Below are 20978 nucleotides of genomic sequence, written 5' to 3'. Positions count from 1 at the left end.
CTTAGAGTATCTGTTATCTGGTAAGTCAATGTAAAAATGGCATGAGGAAGTCAGAAAATGAAAGGACATATGGAACAACGCACACACACAAGGAGCATTGAGCTCACCATATTAAATTACAGAGCAATAGACAGCAACTGACCAAAAGGAAAAAAAAATCTTATTATGGTAGTGGTATTTTCTTCCCTTATTGCAACTTGCTCTGTAGAGGCAGTGGGAGACTCCAAGGAATGCTGACTCCAAAATATTATACAAAAAGAACTGTACACACTTGTTCCAAAACACAGTGTAACAGGATCTCCTCTTTGAACTATAGAAGGTCAGTTGTAGCTTTATCCTTATCTCCAAGCTCTCATGACATTGTTACTTCAGTTCTTGTGATAAAAGCACACAAGGTTCTATGAATTCCAATTGCACCAAAAAAGGCTTTATGAATTCCAAAAACATAACATGTATGCGTCTCAACACAGCTTTAAGAATTCCAGAGGCTGGAAGGCAGTGACTGAGTCATGACATAGAGATCCCTGCTTGAGATCAGTTCCTATCTTTTCCCTGTAATCCTGGTGTGGCATTGCCATACAGTAATAAGATGTTTTGTTGGAAAAACTGTTCCACAGAAGCCTGAGAAAAACCCACACATTTTCTACCAAAGGTGCCGCTGTCTGTTTTGACAAATAAAGACTGACTTTCCCTATTCCCTTGATGGTGTCTTGAAATGTAACATTTCCAAAACAATTCAGGGACAAGTTTTGAAATAATTGATATTGTTGAAAAGTAAACCAGTTTTAAAATAATGTGCTAAACAGAAAAAAAAGCTTTAGGAATATTAATGATGCAAACTGAAACAGGTAATGGAACTAACAATTACAACTATAAAATCTCAAAAACATTCATAAGCAAATCAAATCAATCAAGTACAAGAATCCTGCAAGTTTAAAGCTATACACTCTATTAAAGTTCAGATACCCAGCTATGAATGCAGGAACTTAATCTGTAGGTGTGAATTTCCCAAAATGGAGATCCATAATCTCATTTGGAGCAAACCCACCCAGTGCCACCGAGTCTCCAGCTGTGACCCTGAACTCTGGTACACACAACTGGCCGCTGCTGTGCCACCACAAGAGGGTGCAATCACGTAGAGCCATCTCAGCCGGGACTGCAAACTGCTCTCAGCTGTCTCAGAATAAAAGTTCCTAACTTTAATGCAAATGTTATTAAGGGGAACATAAGCAGGAAAGTAAGAGAGAAGTCACTAACTTCAAATGTTCAGTTGCTGCATGAGTGCTGCAGAAAAACAGTGCAGAGTGCCATACCATTCTGCAGGGAATCCATCCAGTTTCTACTTCACTAAGTGCTCTTTTTACATTTACTCAAAAAAAAAAAAAACAAAACAACTGCATATTAAATTAGAAATTAGGTACCTTTACTCTTTCTTCAAAAGGAACTACAAAAGGTAGCTCTGTCAGAATTGCAAGTTGTCGTTCTTCAGATACAGAAAGAGGTGCTGGTTCCAAACCCACTTAAAACAGAAATAATAATTTTAAAAATTTTGGAAAGAACATTTTTTTAAACAATTTATTTTGTATCAAGTGACTCAATATACTTTGTATAAAAATACATACATTAAAATAGGTTATTTATTACATACTCACTCAAAGCCTTACCTCTCCTTAAACACTGGTTGCTACAGCAAACTTAAATACGAGTGAAAACACACAAAAATAAAATGCATACAAAAATGCATACTTCTGTACCTCTATTTTATTCAGAACAAAAATCTCCTTATTGACATTTTAGCTTAGGAGTTAGGAAAAAATGTATGATAGAAGACAGCTAGTAACTATGATGAGTTAGAATTTTCGTTGCAGGAATATACAATATTCCTACTCTCATGTTCAGAATAGTTAACAGTTATTGCGCCTTCAACCACATAATCTACTTTCCATCAAGTCATTTTAGGTAAAAACCTTAAGAATTAAATCAAATCTAAGGAAAACAACAGAAACATTTATTTCAGTGAGTTTTCTCTCCTAATAGCACAGTCACAGTGACCACATTAAATCCCAGTGACTGCAGAAACAATGAAAACATCATCAAGAACCTGTATATTGTATTTAAGACAAAAATCTTGGAGAAGAATTCAAGAAGCCACAGCAGAGAGGCTCATTCATGCAGTTCCCAAACTACTGCGCAGCTCCTTTGAACTCACTCACAGGATATTTTTAGGAAACAACTCAACTTTTGGCGATGCACAGTAGAAATGACAATCCTGCTCTAACTTTATGGGAGGAAACTCAGTCGGTGAGCACATACCTGACTGTAAATTAATTAAGTGCAGTCAGTACTGCTCACTGACAAGCCACTGCGGCAAAAGGTCCACCTGACTTCAGCCTACAGAGGTAACAACACCCACAGCTCCTTGGTTGTTTCATTTTCACATTTAATAACCACCTCTGAAGAAAGACTCCAGAGTCTAGACAAACACAGTGTATTACAAAATAAGTAAATGCTTCATGTCACTACCCTGTCTGCAAGTTTTTGATTACAGTTGCCAGGGTTTTTCTTTGGCTTGTACCCATGGTGACAAGCATCTTGTGCAATCTTCTGGACTGAACACTTCAATGGTTTTTTTTGTTTGTTTTTTAAATCCTCAAAGCACTTTAAGTAGGGATATTTTAAGCACCAATTTAATAGGATATGACCCTAAACATCACTAATCTTGATATATATTCATTGGGAGCACGTTTCAACACTGCAAGCCTTTGGAATTTCTGATAAAATGCTGATTTGTGATTACCTTTAGTTTACTTAGTAAACATTTTTAATTAAAGTCAATGTATGAAGCCTATTAGGCTAACAGTTAAAATCATTTTAAATGAAAAGTGCATGTACAGCAAAGGTAAACTACTACATGACTTCGACAGTTCAATTATTTCAGTCAATTAGTCAATTTTATCTGCATTTCTCCATCACAGCTTCTTTCTTTAGAGAGAAATATGGCATGGAGTCATCAATACAGAGGGCATTTAGAACTCACAAGTCTGCCATTTAAGTAAATGAAAAAGCACAAATAAACATGACCATATGTGATTCAGCAGTACTTTCATGCTAATTGGCTTTAACCCATATGGAGTCAAGAGGAATTAAACAAGTCATGTGCACAAGGTTACCTGCTCGTTTTCACACGTTCATGTTGACTGCACCTTCTTTTTAGCCTGACTTTATATGAAAACAAGGTTTACATGAACACACTGCGCCATCTTTCCTCACCATCCTGCCTCCAACACACCTCTTGAGTTCATCAGCTGAACTTCAATTTTGACAGACAATAGGGAGACTCAAAAATACCAAGTACTGTGAAAATTTTCAACAGGCCAGAGAGGAGAAATTCCTTTAGCAACCTGAATAAAGGCACAGCCAGGAGAGCAATGCTCAGTGTGCCAGCTCACCTGGAGCCAGCCAGGAAAAGGAGGGCACACAGCTGCTCACACCAGCACAGCACAGACATGCCTTATCCCCCAGCTGCCCACACCAGGAGAGGCATGAAATGGAGGGAACTGGGGCATCTGGGGAAGGAAGACCTGGCAGAGAGCTCAAGGTAGTGTAGGTGTGAGGGCAAGGAGAGCAAGAGAATGTGGAAGTGACAAATGTGGAATAGGTTTGGCACTGGAGAACTTCCAGACAGTATAAACAGCCGTGGAGAGTCATGTAGGTCAGTGAAAGAAGCAAGGATTGCTGCTGTGGATGTGGAGAAGTGGAGAAGCTGTGACTTCCAAAGAAATAAACTAACTGGAAAAATATAAAATCAATGATTCTCAGCAGTACTTGAACTGAGCCAACTAGTTATTACCTGGCAACTACACTAATAAGGTAATCAAAATAAACTTTTACCTTCGTAGCTACTCAAATGAAAATTATCACTGCAAGTCTTTAGGTTTCAACCCTGGCCAAAGCTCTTAATTCTGTACAACCCTACAGCAGCATTCAAAGGCTGCAGTCTCTCCATGATCTACTGGATCTGGCTAAACTAACTCAAGCAGATTGCATCACCTTGAAAGAGAGTAAGGACTCTTGTAGATGAATCATTTTGCTGCTTAAAGGCCCCATTTTAAATTCATTATTAATTCTGCACAAGTGCCAGTGATTTAATGATTATATTACCTTATCACAGAGAGGTAAAATTCTAGAATAGAGAAACTGAAAATTTATGAAAAGCTGGAAGAAACAGATTATCTACATGAGAAAGCATATTGGAACAATCTAGAGTAAATTTACCCTGATTGCTAAGTTTGTCCCATTCTCTAATCTTTCTCTGCAAGTTCCATAAAATCCTGATACTTTGAGTATTTCAGAGGTTTACATTTCTGCCTTATCTAGTTAGACACAATATTTATAAACAGGAATTAATATTTACCAGGAAAAGCCTGTTTGTTACAGTTTAATACATAACAAAAATGTTTCTTTATAGTATACAGTAAAAGCGAACTCGCAATGCTTTACATCTTCTGCAACTGTATTCATTTTCTGTTCTATGCAACTGCCTTTTATACATATTAATACATTATTTAAAGAACACATCATTTCTCCACCTCATCACTTCCCCTCATCAATGCCAGTGGAAGCTTGGGCAAAGAAATTATTAAATTAAATAACATGACATATTATAAAGATATGACATGTTATTTTTTACAAGAACATGCATACAATAACACAATTTAAAAAAATATCTTAACCAAAATTATGAAAGATTGTCCTGCTTTTGGTTAGCAAAATTTTACTTCTAAATACTCAACTGCATTCTAGAAAAGACAGATTTCTCTGCATAAGGCAATCTCTTATTTTGACTTCGCAAAGCTGAAATTGCATGGACAGTGTCTTACCATCCAGAGTGGACTGCAGTGGTCCTATTCTCCCCATCCTCCTGACTCTCCAGACGTGTCTGGCCGATGGCACATACAGCTGTGTGACCTCACAAATTAACAGGATTTCACAGTTAATCAGGACTAATTACACATTCTCATTTACTGCTGCATACTAAATACACAGAGCTGTCACATGCAGGAGTGTGTCTGAATGCCTTAATTCGCAGAATGACTGGGCTGCAAAGACCTTCAAGATCATCAAGTCCAACCCCTGCTCTAACACCTCAACTAAACCATGGCACCCAGTGCCACATCCAGTCTTTTTTTAAACATATCCAGAGATGGTGACTCCATTCCCTCCCTAGGCAGGCTATTCCAGAACTTCATCAACCCTTCTGTAAAACACTTTTTCCTAATATCAACCTTTATTTCCCTTGACACAGCTTGAGAATCTTCATTTCTGCTGATCCCTCCTTATACTTGTGCCTTACAGAACAGCTGCACAATCAACAACAGTGCAATGTAAATCCCCTGTATTTAAAAATATCACACAATATTACATTCAGTTCTGGTATTTAGGACACTAGTGAAGCCAACTTTGAATTTTGAGATATCAAATATTCTGTTTATTTTGTACTGAGCATGTGTCATGATTCAAAAGAATCTAGTCCACAGCAACTATTAGCTTTTTCTTTTGCACACACATACACACTTTTTGAGATCTACGTAATTTTTAAAAGCTCTTAGGAAAAAAAAAAAGTCATTTCTAGGTAAGTACAGAAAATACTGCTAAATTTTCTTTTATTTTGGAAGAGAATTTTCCCCACTATAGAGTAATTCTTTCATTTAGCATTCTTACTATGAGAAGATGCTACCAGATTCCCCATTCTCCTCTGTTATAAATGCCAATTATTTACACTCTTGCACTGTAGGGCAAGTTCCCCTTTATGGACTGGAAATGTGCTTTAACATAAAAGTTTCTTAACAAATGCAAGACTCTTACATTAGAGAAAAGCAACATTATTCCAGGTTTTAAACCATACAATCTGTGCAACATGCAACATCACCAATACTGTCAAGAATCAAACATTTTACCACTGAAAATTTGGCACCTGTAATGCTTTGTGGAAAAGAATATGACTCTTACCTTATCTGCTTTAATGTTTTCTTGTTCTGAGAGCCAGTGATTAGGTGGACAGAAATTTCTCCTTGTATCTCTAGATTTCAACATTTTCACTAAGTTTGTGATGACCTAGGTGTCAGAAACACATACATTCAGTATACACTTAGCACCGTGAATGAAATTACATAATTCACAAAGCAAAAGTTTTTTTTAAAAAATCAGTAACATATAAAATTGCCACTTATTTTCAACTCACAAAAACCTGCTGTTAGACTTAAATACCTTAGAATGAAATTAAGTAATCATGGCTCACTTGTAAGACATCAAAAAACCTGGCTTAATAAAGTCTCATTCCAAAATTCAGGAACCAGCACTACATAGGATTTAGCAGTACTGCACACCTGAAGTGCTGCATGCCAGTTCAAGGAAGCATAAACAAATCATTATCAACACTAAACTATTTGTTTAAAGAAAATAACACCAAATCAAATATACACACAATGTATATTAGGTATGTATATAATGTTCTTTTATCTTCCTAGCAAAATTGAGAGGCTGAGAAAAATTGTCATCATGGTCACTAGGGTATCTTTGCAATTTTAGTGTTTTTCCTGGCAATTTCCTCCAACCCAGAAAAAAATAAAAAAGTAGAGAAACCCAGCTAACAAATTCTCCATCTCAAGCAGAACTGCCATACTCAGCTGCATGTCTTCTGTCCAAAGCTGAATCAAGTTCACCCACCACTACATAAAACATAATTAAGTGGAATCAATACAATAGTAAATTACTAGGCTAAAAAGACATTATCACTGCTACAATGATCAGCCATCTGTTTGGCAACTTCAAAGTACAGCACTTGAAAAATGAGTAAGAAAAAAGTGTACAGAGAGCTTTTCTGAAATAATCTTGCTAAAAGACAGTCTTAATAGACAGGTGTCAAGAGTAACAAAGTTCAATGGGACTTCTAAAAGATTCTGTGTCTAGATGCTACACAAAAGAGCTTTTAACATCCAGTTTTTAAGGTAATGTCTTTATTCAAGACAGAACAAAGAATGCTATTAAGTGAACTGTCTAATTACATGGGAATTTTCATCACCTTTCCCTTATAAAATTCAGTGCAGGTTACATGAATCACTGAAGCTCTCTGGTCCCATTACCACTGTAAGTGAGGCAAACATTTTTAAAAATTGAAATAAAATCAGAAAAGACTATCCACATGAAGACCATGAAAATACAATATTTTACAAGCAGCTAAAGAAACCTTAAAGGAAGCTGAATCAGATTAGGTAAAACTGCAGCTTCTCCTGCAGAATGCATTGGTACTGAGAACGCTAACCTAGGTGCCACCCCAACTCAGCATTCCTTTGTAAAAATTTTTAGAACTGTGTATTCCATGGAAAGAGAAGATATACTACAACTAAAAATATTAAAAGGTGTATTTCTTTCCAATAAAGTGTCCAGTGCAAGCAGCATTTAAAACTAAAATTCAGCAAAATTACAACCTTGATTTCACAGGATTAACTCAAGATAGTGAAATAATTCTTTTGTTTAACAAAATCCATTACCATATACTCATAACTTAAGATCTTCTATGGAATCTGTAACAGTTGACTATACTGCTCATCATTCTACCAAAAGTCAAAAATGGGAGAGTCTGTTAAATGAAGACATTTGCACACATAAATCTTACCAAAGGCCTCCAATCTGTTAGCAAACATGCAGGTCATTGTTAGCAGCCTCCCTGTTTCCAGATTTACCATTACAGCCTATATTTGCATGTACATATGTGTGTGTTTATATATATATATATATAATTTCATTCACTTCATATATACACATGTATTTCACTAAGAAGTGAGGAGGTAAAAGAAAAAAGAGAAATTAAGAGCACAGATAAGGAAAGAATGTGGTTTTTTCCACCAGCAGCTTGCAAAAGCTTTAGCAAAGATAAATTCCATATATTTGATAGATATATTTGACAAAGTGCAAAAGAAACAAAAAGCAGTTGCTGCTTGCATTTGTAATTAACTACTTTAGCTTTGTTTTAATGATTTGGAAGAAGGTACTGCTGCCTGCTTACTGGCAGGAAGCAATTTTGAAGCTGCTGCCAGGAAATACTCAGTGCTACACACAGGAGTCTTCTTGATGACATTAACTTTAGCCATGTTCAACTTTTATCTGTAACAACAAACATGCTTCTGAAGAAGCAAACAAGGGAAGCTTTGCTATTATCTTCTTTCTGGGGTAGAACTGGAGCCTTCCAGACACCCTCAAGATTTGTATTTCCAATTCAGCTGAAGGAAGACAACCCTGGCTCCTGAACATAGTAAGAGTACACCCAGTTTTGACAGCACTACAAGTTTAATTTCAGACTGCCAAAGTGGGACAAAGTAACTCAGAACTTTACAGATCACTGAATGACAGCAAAATATGATCAAATTCACCTGAAATCCACCAACTTACACAAAGACTGATTAAGCATAACAAACTAAAGCAAACGAAAAGGAGGCATGATACAAACTGCATGTAAAAAATACCCCTGGTCTGACATCTTTCTCAGAAAAAAAACACATAGTGGGGGGTTCATTAGTGACCTTTAGATCCAAAGTTTATTTGGCAATTTAAAGACAAGTAATTAAATTACATTGTGCAAACATATATTAGATCAATCTGTGCAAATTACAGATTCAGTGGTGCATTAGGACTGTATTCAATGCAATCAAAACATTATCAGTTACTCTCGCTGCTATTAATGCTTATGCTCATAAGTGAAATGTGTTGTAAAATCAGGCAGAATAGGCTGGATAGAGGCTACCTTAGACTTGTAGAATGAATAAGCATTCCTTAATTAGCCCATCAGGTTAAGTGCAAGCCTTAATGGGCCTTTCCTAAAGTCTAGCATGACATCTTTCTCCAAACATGGCCAAGAAGAAAGTTCCATTAGCAATATTAATACAAGCTTAGTTGATCATTTTCATTCAATTAACTTCTTTCAATTAAATAGATAGCTTGACAAAAGCAGTGATAAAAGACCTGAAGGGACAGCTGATGACTCGAACTGAACATTAGTGTGCGAGAGGTCGCCAGTATTAAACAGACTGTAAATCTAGCATTCAATTTGGAAAATGCATTTCTTCTGCTCCCACTTCTTTAATGAGCAATTTTAGCTGACTAGATGTGTTTGCTGCAGAATTTTCATGACAAGTCAAGCACTCTTTTTTTTTTTCAGCAACAGTTATATCAGAGGTTTTATTCTGCCAACATTTTCAGCTTCTCTTAACTCATGTCTTAGCTAGGATGCCACAGATAAAACCAGCACAAAAACACTGGTAGATATCCAGAAAGAACATACATTAAATTCACATTTGCTAAGCCAGATTCACCTTCCCTTTAGTATTCCAGCAAACCCAAAATGAAGAATACCAAAAAAACTAATACAGCATGGTACCAGTATAGTGAAGTCTCTAATACAGAAGTACCTGAGTAATCATTAGACTTTGTTAGAATTTCACACCTATACAAAGTTATGACAACATGCTTAAGCATCTTGGTTAATGGGAGTCCAAGTTAAACCCCATATTTTACACAGTCACTGTTTTACAAACAAGACAAGCAAGAAAAGTAAGAGTTGACAGAAGGAAAAAAATTTATTACAGTTATTAGAATTTAGGTACTTGAAGTTTAGCATATATGCCAATAAGCAATCTTCCCAAATCCATACTCCTTGTTGCAACAACAATAAAACCAGAGTAAAAAAAGTATCTAATTTCGTATCTTCAGTAGAATCATGAAAATTTTATTCAGCTATGTTCTGAAAATTGCCACCATTTACCTTGAATAACTGAATCCACCTTTTCTGTTCTGTCTGTATACATTGCTGCATTTCTGTGTTTTTTGTTACTCCAACACTTCGAAATGCTGCAATATATTCCTCACGAACCTCTGGCTTGGTTTCTGGGTAAGCCAACTTTATGATTCCTAGACATGCATCTCGAAGGCAGCGGGAGAGTATTACAAGCTCTTCTAGTGTAAAAGGCATCATTGATGATTGTCTTTGACCTACAACTACAAGAAACACAAGCTTAAGTTTCCTAAAATGACTTTTAAAAACCCTAATGATTAAATTACTTTTAAAAACCCTGATTATTTATTCAACTTTAATATTCACACACATAATCTAAATGTAGAGAAAAGAAACATCACCCAAAAAAAGAATGAGTAAACATTTAGAAAGGAGATCAAATCCTGGATTGTGTGTAGTCACAATTATTTTAATTACAATATCCCCTTGATCTCCTTTGTGATTCCTGCTATGTTAAATTGATACATTAAACTACAAGTTCAGTCCAGAAGAAGTTCACTCTCTTTACTAACTCATTAAAAATTATCATGATTAAGAACTTCCATATCAGACCCTGCGTAAAGCTAGGGTTCCCAAGGTGCAGACCATTAATTTTTCTCTTTTTTCTAAGTGCAATCACCATAAAAGAGCCAGCTGACAGCTGAGTGCTCAGGGGACCATCAGCAAGCCAGGCCAGAAGATCCTTCCTCCCAGATGTCAGCAAATCATTGCCCAGGGAGCCCTCCAGCCTCACACAAAAACATTTTACAATTTACTGCTATTTAGCATGTTCAAAACTCACCTTCTATTGGGTCACCAAAGAATTCATTATCATGAATAGAAATAAGTGAGTGACTAAACAAAGAACTGAAAAGGTAGAAGAGAGGGATAATTCGGCTGGAATCCTCTAAAGACATCGGAGAGCCTCTTGAAATCACTTGAAGGAGTGGCACCATAGACCTTAAAATATAAAATGCAGTGTAAAAGTGAGGGTTAATAATCTATGACAGTACTACCTTCAGCATTCTAATAAAAGAATGTAGTAGTAGCTCCAACAGCAATATAACAATGGTGTTTTCAGTTAAATAATTACTGTTTTCAATTCCTGGAAAATACAGTTACTCTTCACAAGTTCTTGTCACTGGTACCTCAGTGTCTCCGTGACAAATTAACTTGGGCATTAACTAATACAAACTGCAGATAATTTGGAGACACAAAGCTAAGAGAATAATTCTCTGCATGCCAGCACACACCTGTAGTGCCTCAGCTCCCAGGAAAGTGCTTCTGCCACCATCTACTTCTAGACTAGTCAGAGCATGTGAGATAAAACTCACACACTTGGGATGAACCACCTGGAGCTTCAGTGTTTGTTACACTGATGCTTGTAAGCACTGCAAGAACTACAAAATATTCAACTCATTTTAAAGATAAAACTCACAAACTTGGGATGAACCACCTGGAGCTTCAGTGTTTGTTACACTGATGCTTGTAAGCACTGCAAGAACTACAAAATATTCAACTCATTTTAAATAAGTATTTTTTAAATTCTGATTTCCAAGATTTTGCTCGGTTTTATGAAATCACAGGAGGTAAGTGACCATACCTCCAACTGTCCCATTCCCTTTTCACTAGATATGCTCTATTTTAACAAAGAATCAGTTCCAGAAATGGTACAATACATACCCTGTAATCATCCGTGTGGTCATTGAAGATATCAAATACCAAAGATGCCTCAGGAATCTGGCATTAAAGGCTAAACTATAGAGAAGCCTGCAAGAAGAAGTTAAAGTAATTGCATCTTCCAAAATTCACAAAACACAAATGTTTCTATAAGAACTTATCAATCAAGCATTTCTCAGAAATTAACAGTTTAAATGTACTTTTCCCACATGAAAGGTCTTATTCTGATCAAATGTGGTGAAAGCCCCAAAAACTGACAACCAAATATATAAAACCTTATACTAAAAATAACTTTCATTATCTCAGCAACAAACCATACAATATAAACCCACATTTCCAGTCTTTTGCTGAATTCAACATATATTAATAAAAATAACATAACACTGAATTAATTACCTGGGACCTTTTAAATTGTAATATAGAAAGTTACACCAAACTGGTTAATAGGTCACTTCTGTGGTTCTTCTGACAATAACAAACAGAGCAATTTTTTGCAGAAGGTAGATTAAAATATTTTCATTTATGTCAGAAACATAGCAATTTCACTGATATACTCAGCTTGGCAGAGAGAAATAGAACATCAATGGAACAATGTCAGGACTGCTATATGTAAAGTAACCCATCTGCACACTGAAAATTGTTTATTGTTTGAAAATTTCTTACTAACTTGTAAATGTGTCATTTCACAAGCCAGCTATACACGGGACTAACTTTAACCACATTACTTCAGACACGATTACACTATCGGAAACTTTTTATAGAAAAGAGAAATAAAAAGCTTCCAGAAACTAAAAAGTCATCCCTAGCATATTTTCTTCCCCTTGTAGGATACAACAAATGAGACACAATCATTTGAAACAATGTCTTCTAGGAACCAAACTGGATTTCACTGACTAAAAAGTCATTTTTTCAGGTATCAAAGAACATTATTCAGTTAGTTTTTCTAGATGCTGCTTTCCTAGGTCTCCTAATTCCTATCAGGGAATAAGTAAAACAAATACTGGGTCAACATCTCTCAGTGGCCAACAGTTTTGGAACATCAAAATTCTCTGCGACCAGGCATACAAGAGATGGGAGGCTGGGAAATGGGAGCAGGGGCAGGGAGGGGAGACTACTTGCTGCCAGAAAACAAAGTATTTATTGTGGGCCATGTGGAAATGAAAATTTGCCAGATGGCAAAAGGAAAAGCAGCACACATTTCATTAGAGAAAAAAAGTAAAATATCAATAAAGGCTTAAAAACATTGGAGAATGGTTTAACTCCCACACAAGAACACCGACACACCCTCTCACAAGCACCCCTGAGTCCTGGCTGGCTGCTCCTCCTGCTGCCTTCCCACAAGCACAGCCTCAGTCCTGAGCCCTCAGCTGGTCCCTTCCTCGGGCTCCCAGCTCCCCTGCATCCCCCAGACAGGATCTGGGCTGGGATGCAGCAGCAGGAGGCGGGCAGAACTCCTCACTGAGCACAAAGGATCCTTCCACAGGCCCAGGGAGTTCTGGAAACAGACTAGGGCCACGCAGAAAAATGGGAAATGAAACAAGCAGCCTTGAGTTTGCAGTGTGCCTCTTGGAATTTTAATGCATAGATCATTACATTTAAAAAGAGTTGGGAGCTCCACTTATTTCAAAGAAATTGCACATAGGGAACATTACCAAGTCCAAGTCAAATTTGAAGCAACTGCAGCCAAGGCCAGTTTAAGATATGCTTTGCTGTTACATTAAATTCTACTATAACTATGCAATTTTTTTTTAAATTCAACCTGAATTTGATACATGAGAATTCCATCCCCTTCTAAAGTCACATTATTTTGACATTTGGCAAAAATTATGCATTAACATGTAAGGACAGCCTTATCATACCTAGCTAATTTAGAATAAGGATTTGTATTTTAATGTTTAAATATCTGAATGATAGCTCAGATGTCTTGGTTTCCGAAATGAGAAATTTCCTCAGTGACCTTCAGTTTTCAGCCTCGTATTTAAAATGAAAAGTAATTTGGCACCTTGCCTTCAGGTCTCACACAGCTTCCAAGTAAAAACCTGGTAATTTCACAATCATCCCTGGAAATTATGTAACAGTTTGAGCAGAAGTGAACAAACATTATGGACAATGAACCTATCATAGTGCAATTCATTTTTTAATTCTAGCAATATTCAGCAGTAATGAAGGGGAAAAAAGGAAAAACCTTAAGAGCTTATAATAATAACCTTTGCCTAAGTTTAAGCCATTTTTATTCCATATCTGTGATTCAGAGCAGTAGCAACTGCTCTGTTTCATGGCTCAGATCCAGAAATGCTGAATTAATTCAACTTTCACATTTCCCTTTCCTGAAAATCTGGTTAAGTACAAAAATGCACATTAGGTAGAAGACGGCACCAACAGTCTGTTTCAATAATATGAAATAATTGTAAATATGAAGCAAATTCCTGTGTTCTAAAGCTTCTATTCCAAAGTTTCTGTGCTGTGACCAGAAAACAAACACAGAACTGGAAACTGAACACAGAATGGTGAATTTGGCTGTGTGTTAAAAGAGATTTGCATCACTAGATTCACCTGAAATTTAATCCATTGTAAAAGTAAGATAGCAGAAAAAAACAGCTACCTTCCCACTCCAAGTACAGAAGCTGGCTTTTGAAGTTGAAAACGACAACTGTAATAAAAAAATACAAAAAAAGAAACCCACCACGAAATGCAAGGATGACTTTGGAAAGTTGTAGCTACACAAAACTGGCTGTAATAAAGTTTCAAAATTTTTGATTTCACACTGACAAAAAAAGCACTATGAAAAGCAAAAAAGCAACTAAGTAAAAAAAAAAACCCAGAGTAGGAGAATCAAAATAGGTCAAAATCTACCTTATTTGATCTTTTTCCTCGGCAGATAAAAGATGTTACGTGTTTAAAAACAGCCTTTCCAGGTACATTAAAATGACACAGTGCAAAAATGCCTGATAAACTGCAAAAGAGTAGAGGGATGGCTTATACATCCTGAGGAAAAAGCCTTATGAATCCACAAGGTTTAGAGATCAGCTAATATAAAGCCTGCATGTCCATACAGTCTTGACCACTTTTTCCTTTAAAGAAAAAACAAACCAAAACAAAACACACACACACACAAAAAAAAAAAAAAAAAAAAAAAAAAACCAAAAACACAGAAAAAGAACTAGAAATAAAAAATTACAGACATTTTGATTTTTATGTAAATTTCTGTAAAATCTAGCTCAGGGGTTTCATTTTCAATATCTGCATTATTCTAAAAATAACCCAAGCTGCTCAAGTTTGAATTCCTCATATCTGAAGGTTTTTAATTTTCTTGATAATCTCACTGAATGCCACCAACTTCTTTTCTTACGAGATCATTATACATGCTTTATGTAATGGATTCATGAATAGATTTTCTGTGAAGTGCAATATTAAGATTTAGCATGGTCATTTGGAAGAAAGAAACATTTCTCTGCTACCAGAAAGGATAAACTTTTTTCAAGTGCAAGAACACACACTGCCTCAGGCTCAGGCTGTGACAGAGTTAAATTCACTTCAGTGTTTCCTGTTAAGTACCAATTTTAATCATAGCAAATTAAATTATCTGTTCCCAAAAGTAAGTACATAACGATCATTTATTTAGGACCTTGTTTCTCTCTCTAGGTATCTAATTGTCCACAAAGGCCACATGATTTATGTCTACTTGCCAGATTAGCATTTTGGGCACCTCTGGTTTAAAAAAAGTGTCAAATTCCTCCTGTGCAATGGGACAGATTAAATGACCCATTAAGCTTAATTTAGCTGAGGCACCACTACAAGTTAATTAGTTAAAGGCAAGATTTTCAGTCTAGGTCATAAATTGGGCTCAGTTTCCCACTGAGACCATTTAAGTTAATGAAGAGAATCCAGCAGAATGAGAGGAGCTCATACAGCCTGCGACAGGTCACTGCTGCTGGGGCAGCAGATTGTCACTGCTGAACTGTGAGGTGTCACAGGTATGAGACAGCAGCACAGCCATTGGTAAATAAACTGTCCTGCTCCCTAGGCTGCTTGATGCTTCTACCTTTGCTTATATTGGACCATGAACATAAAGCAAAGCTTAAAAAAAAATATTAAAACTGCATATGCAATGATTTTGGCTTTAAGAAAAAAACAGCAGTGTCAGAACGCTGCCTTAAGAATGACCCCAGCAGCCCCACATAAAGCCTGTGTACCTCAGCACACATATCAACACAGGCTGCTCAGATCACACCAGAGTGCCGCTTGCCACACAATGCTGAACCACAGGCTAAGATGAGCAGTTTCAGTAACCAAGCAGCAGTGAGGAACAGGGACTGTGCAGCTCTTAGCCCAAGGCAAGTGAACTCAGACGCTGACAGCGACTGACGTCCCAGCAGCAGCACAGCTTCCACCACCATTTAACACTCAGCTGAAACACAGCTCAAGTCTAACGTATGAAATTACACCCCAAAATATCTTACAGAAACAGAACTTACTTATTTAAAGCATCAGTTTGATGAAAAAGTCTTACAAGTCTCTCTGTAAGAGCTACAGTCCAAGACACAAGTTCTCTTTTTTTTTTTTAGAAAGTGTTTTCAATAATATGTATCAACCTCATCCTGGAAAGATTAAAGCCCCATCCTTTTTGAAAACAAGCAGAACTCCCAATGGCTCCTTCACAATCACGATTTTATTTTACACCTCTAATCCAAGTTACTGAACACAGGCTACAGTTTTTTTGTATTTCCTATTTGCATTTTTACAGGCTTTTCTTGTATTATGACCTTCTTCTTTAATTTGGCTTAATTGCGTATTTCCAGAATTACTTCAGAGTTCATCAAAATTCCTAATAACTAACACAAAGCAATGCATTTTTTCAGTTATCCACCTCTGAAAATATAGATCTCTACACAGATCTAGATTTATATCTCTGTCTAGAACATCAGAAAATAACTTTACAGGCTTGCTCCTTTCAAAAATACATTATACTTGTGGGCATCTTGTTTTGGTCTTGGTGCCTGTTACAAAACCAAGGAAAATACCGAGCTGATTCAGCAACACCAATGTTCCTAACACCACACAATATCACCATCAGTCAAATTATAAAAATACTGAGAAACCTCAAGGAAAAAAAAAAAGCATTCAGCTTTAACAGAGTGACACAAGTCTATATTCTCAAATTCTCATCTTTGTCCAAGAAGGGAAAAAAACCTCAGAACTATTAAAACAATACTGAGATATTTGTCATTTGCTCCCTTCTAAATTGTGTCTTGATCTTAGCAAAATTATTTTCAATTATTACTGTATTTATCATCCCATTTTCCAGATTTGAAGCTTCTGTTTTTATCATTTTTTTAATATCACAGATATGCTATTAGATAAACTAAGTCTTTTTAACAACTCCTATTTTAAACCATTTGACCCACTATGATTTCTAACACAAAAGAGCACTATTAAGCTCTTAGAATATATTAAAATAATTTGAGATTAATTATTTTTGCTTAACTGTTTCTACATGGTTTTATTAAGGAGATATACTTCACTCTGGATATTAAGTAATTTAAAAGTTTCAAAGCAAATGCAGCATCTTTCAAAAGACAATAATTAAATTTGATAAAATAAATTGGGCATTAAAAAAAACAGGCAAAAAAGTGAAACTTAATGACAAAATGTATTTTAATTACCTTTTTAAATTCCACAAATAAGCATCAACTATCCTTCAAAAAACACTCAAAAATTATGTTTAGACTAGCTACTTGGTAACCAAGGCCATGTCTAAAATGCATTGAGAATAAGACAGAAGACTGAAGTGCTGAAATGATGATCCCTGGCAAACTCGGCACTTACAGCTGACTTCTAAGTCAGAACTAGTAATTAAATGTCTACTTTAATTTACCAGATATCTGTGTGACTTGAGTTCATTTTGACCACAAAAGTAATTGCACTGGTATCATAGACAGAAATCTTAGTATGTACTACTCATTTCTAAAATTCAGCTATTCAAAAGTCACAATTTGTAAATTATTTTCTACTACAAGATGCTGAGTAGAACTTTCATAATTCCTGAATTTATCCAATTTGTAAATAGCTTGTTACCACAAATAATTGCAAAGACCCAACAGAGCTTCTCAGAGGAAATAGATGCCATACTCCTACAATTAAAGTTCGGTGACTTCTTTATTCATTAAACACCCTTTTCCACACAGTTCACCAGCAAGCCTCCAGTCAAAGCAGTGATGCATTTAAGCTCAGTAATTACTATCCAAGGCAATGTACTACTTGCAACAATAAAGCTGGCACACTAATTCAACTGCTGCTATGATCTTCAGGTCTCACATCCTGCTCTAATGCAATTAGTCTACAAAGAACTAATTACCCTAATCGAGCAATCACAGTTTCACTGACATCTTACTTCCTCTAGCAGCTATAAACACCATTGGGCTAAGATAGCACCTAATTAGTTTTCTGTATCACTGTTTACAATGTAGTTTGAATTATGTTTACAACATTCCCTGAATACTTACTTTACTACCAGCAACTACATAGGTACTCCAAACTACTTGCACCAGAACAGTGTTAATACTTATGGGTCTCAGTCTGATAATAAAAAGGTCAAAAATCTTCTCCCATTGTTCTCACATTTGTAGTTTGCAATCTTTGTAAAAGAATACTGCACAAATTAACAAGTCCTTTATTTTCATCTCAGGTGCTACACCCTCCCCAAACAACAGTGATTTTCAATAGTTAGCAATTATTTTCATCTGAAGCAAGAGATTTTGGCATATACTACAGAAGGGTGTGAACAAATTGGTTTCTGTGCTCAGCTAGCCAGAGAGACTGGGGAATTCAGAGAACTGAATGTTTTAGAAACAAGGTAATCCAATTTCTTCTAGAATGATACTCAACACTGCCTCTGAGCAAGGGAAGAGATAAAATGCTTACAAGAATCTTGAGAGGGCATAGTGACCAGCAAGAAAAGTAAGTAACAATCCACTCTTTGGTTTGCCTGGAATTACTGTTTAAATTCTGAAATTCTACTTTATTTCAGCTAGTCGTAAAAGAAAACACAGAAAAAACTCCACGAGGAATTTAAAACAAGACTAAGAAAATTTTAGATGTGCTACAGCCCAAGATGACTACCATTTCTACTTGCCTGACTTTTGGCACCATCATTCGGTGTTGTACCATTAGCGTGTGGCAAATTGATGCCATCAGGGTAAAGACCTCTTCACTGGCTGAATCTCTCCAAACCATGTTGAGTAGAGTGTTTGTCTGCTGCTTTGTGTCCAATTTCTTGAGGCACTCCTCAGTTATGTACTGGACTGATATTCTCCCATCACCCTACAAACACATCAAAGGAAAGTTTACTTCTAATTCTTTTTAATGATATCCCCAATTTCTATAAAAATATACTTTCAATTCTAACTAGAATGAAGCTTTCTTGTACAATAAATAAAACAGAAGCACACATGAATATGTACACATATGTATATCCAAGTTTTAAAAATATCAGATCCAAGAGCCAACTTAAAGCCACAGGCAGGTGAGTGTTGAGCTTTGGAATCCATCCTTCACTGAGGCCACTGGAAATACTGCCTTTACTGTAAGTATACTTTGCAACACTTGCTTATAATTAGGCAAAATCTCTAACTGGCATGAAACATTTGAATGATCATCTCTTCGTCACTGACATCAGTGAGCATTGGACATGAAACCCAGAAATGGATGTTGACTCTTAAGTCCTTTACAAGGAGTATTTTCACATTCACAATTCTTGGATTAACAAATGACAACAAAGTTCAGGGTGGTCAGTACATGTCTGGGTAGTACCAGCAGTGTGTGAAGAGGAATGCTTTCTCTTGGCATGCAACTGAGTAACTGAGTCCAGTTAACCTTTTCCTAATTTCCTATCTTTATCCTGCCTCCAACTGAGCAAAGCTGTCAGGCTTATTAAGGACACAAGTTTGAAGGACACCAAGTTAACCAGTTATAAATTTTTAAGAAAGCATGGTTCCCCACCCACTCACCTTTTTTTTTTTGGTAAGACAAGCATGCATGAAAATACAGAATACATACAAAAAAAATCACAGGAGAAACACACACAAAAAAATTTGCAATAAATAGTATTATTTATATAGAGCCTCCTCAGAGCAGATTTTTTTTCTAATTTATGAATTAGTGTAAGTTATCTGTGAAGAGAAATTACCGTTTTGTTTTTACCTAATCACCTCTTCAGCATCACTGATCTCTAATGCACAAGTAGAATCTGCCAGTATTTACACTGCACACAGTGTGTGTGCCTGGCAAAGAAAACATTTTATTCACACTGCAGTGGTAAAGATTTTGGTGTGACAGCAACATGCAGCATTTAAGAACACTCAAGTAAAGTGCTGCAAGTACTCCCTGGCAGCGTGGTTCTTCCTAAGTTTTTTTAATGGATTTTAAATATGGTGAAATTTCTCACTTTCTATAAGGAAAGCATGCACACTATGTCCTTTGAATAGCTGTGTCTTCTGAAAGATTACATGAGGGCCAGTAAGAAACTGCTGAATTTACATCTGTCCAACTTTGGTTAGTCAAAGCCTTGATATGAGTAGTAGGAGGCTAAAGTCAGCACAGATTTATTCTATAGTTTAAACTATAGTAAAGAAGTTCTACGTATAACAGTGTCTCTTATGTATCATTAGAGAAAGCAAGTGGTTTCCCTTTGAGGGCTTTTGAGTTAGTGTGTATATACTGACCTATTCTACAGGATAAAGACTGTAGTTATTTCTGTGAGAAAAAAAAATGAAAACACTAAGTTGGAGTATCAGCGTATTTCATGATATCTCAGCTTCAGTGTGGACCTACAGAATACAGAGAGCAAGAAAATCTCTGTAAAATATAAAAGGCAATTTTAAGCCTTTTTTAAAAAGAAGCTTTGTATTTTCACAGACATGCTACCTGTATTTTTGGATCTATTATTATTGTGAGGAGTTTGCTTTAATGTAAACAATCAGTTCCATTTGCTTGCAGGGAACAGTCATCAATTTTTAAGAAGCAAACTTCTACTCCCTTCTACTCCTATAGAAAAATAGTGGACTTAAGAGTGATCATGTTTTTGCCTATCTCTGCTGCTGCTGCTGTAGCACAAATCCATGCACAGGAATTCTGACTGCTTACTGGTGTAGTTGTCATTTTACTGATCTCTTCATCCTCATCTTCAGAATCACTGTTTGCATCTTGACAATTTGTACCAGCAGCAGACACAGGCAGCTGAGAGAGAAAAGTTTGGAGTACCCTCAAATACACAAGAAGTCCTTCCTCTGAAAGGGATCCTAGAGCACATACATAGAAACAAAAGATCATCAGTGAGACCAAATGTGCTATAAAAAATATTTCACCAGAAATACCTGACCAAAACAAGTTGTGCCAAATCTTATCAAACTACTGCATTTTTATAATGAAAGGGATAAGAAGAGGTAACAGATCTCCCCAACACTTTTATCCACAA

General features: G+C 36.2%; 1 protein-coding gene across 1 annotated transcript in view; it reads right to left on the bottom strand.

The window, feature by feature from the left end:
• The window catches only part of UBE3C (ubiquitin protein ligase E3C), a 69801-nt gene that overhangs the window by 28848 nt on the left and 19975 nt on the right, over positions 1-20978 (bottom strand). The window contains exons 9-16 of the mRNA XM_038124946.1: positions 20648-20802; positions 18639-18826; positions 11510-11596; positions 10629-10786; positions 9818-10050; positions 6010-6114; positions 4881-4968; positions 1422-1519 (exon numbers count right to left, since the gene is read on the bottom strand). Coding sequence (XP_037980874.1) covers positions 1422-1519; positions 4881-4968; positions 6010-6114; positions 9818-10050; positions 10629-10786; positions 11510-11596; positions 18639-18826; positions 20648-20802 — 1112 coding nt within the window. The remainder of the gene's footprint in view (positions 1-1421; positions 1520-4880; positions 4969-6009; positions 6115-9817; positions 10051-10628; positions 10787-11509; positions 11597-18638; positions 18827-20647; positions 20803-20978) is intronic.

Source organism: Motacilla alba, chromosome 2 (genome assembly GCF_015832195.1).
Source record: "Motacilla alba alba isolate MOTALB_02 chromosome 2, Motacilla_alba_V1.0_pri, whole genome shotgun sequence".
NCBI classification, from domain to species: Eukaryota; Metazoa; Chordata; class Aves; order Passeriformes; family Motacillidae; genus Motacilla; species Motacilla alba.
This window is presented reverse-complemented; position numbering and strand designations above follow the sequence as displayed.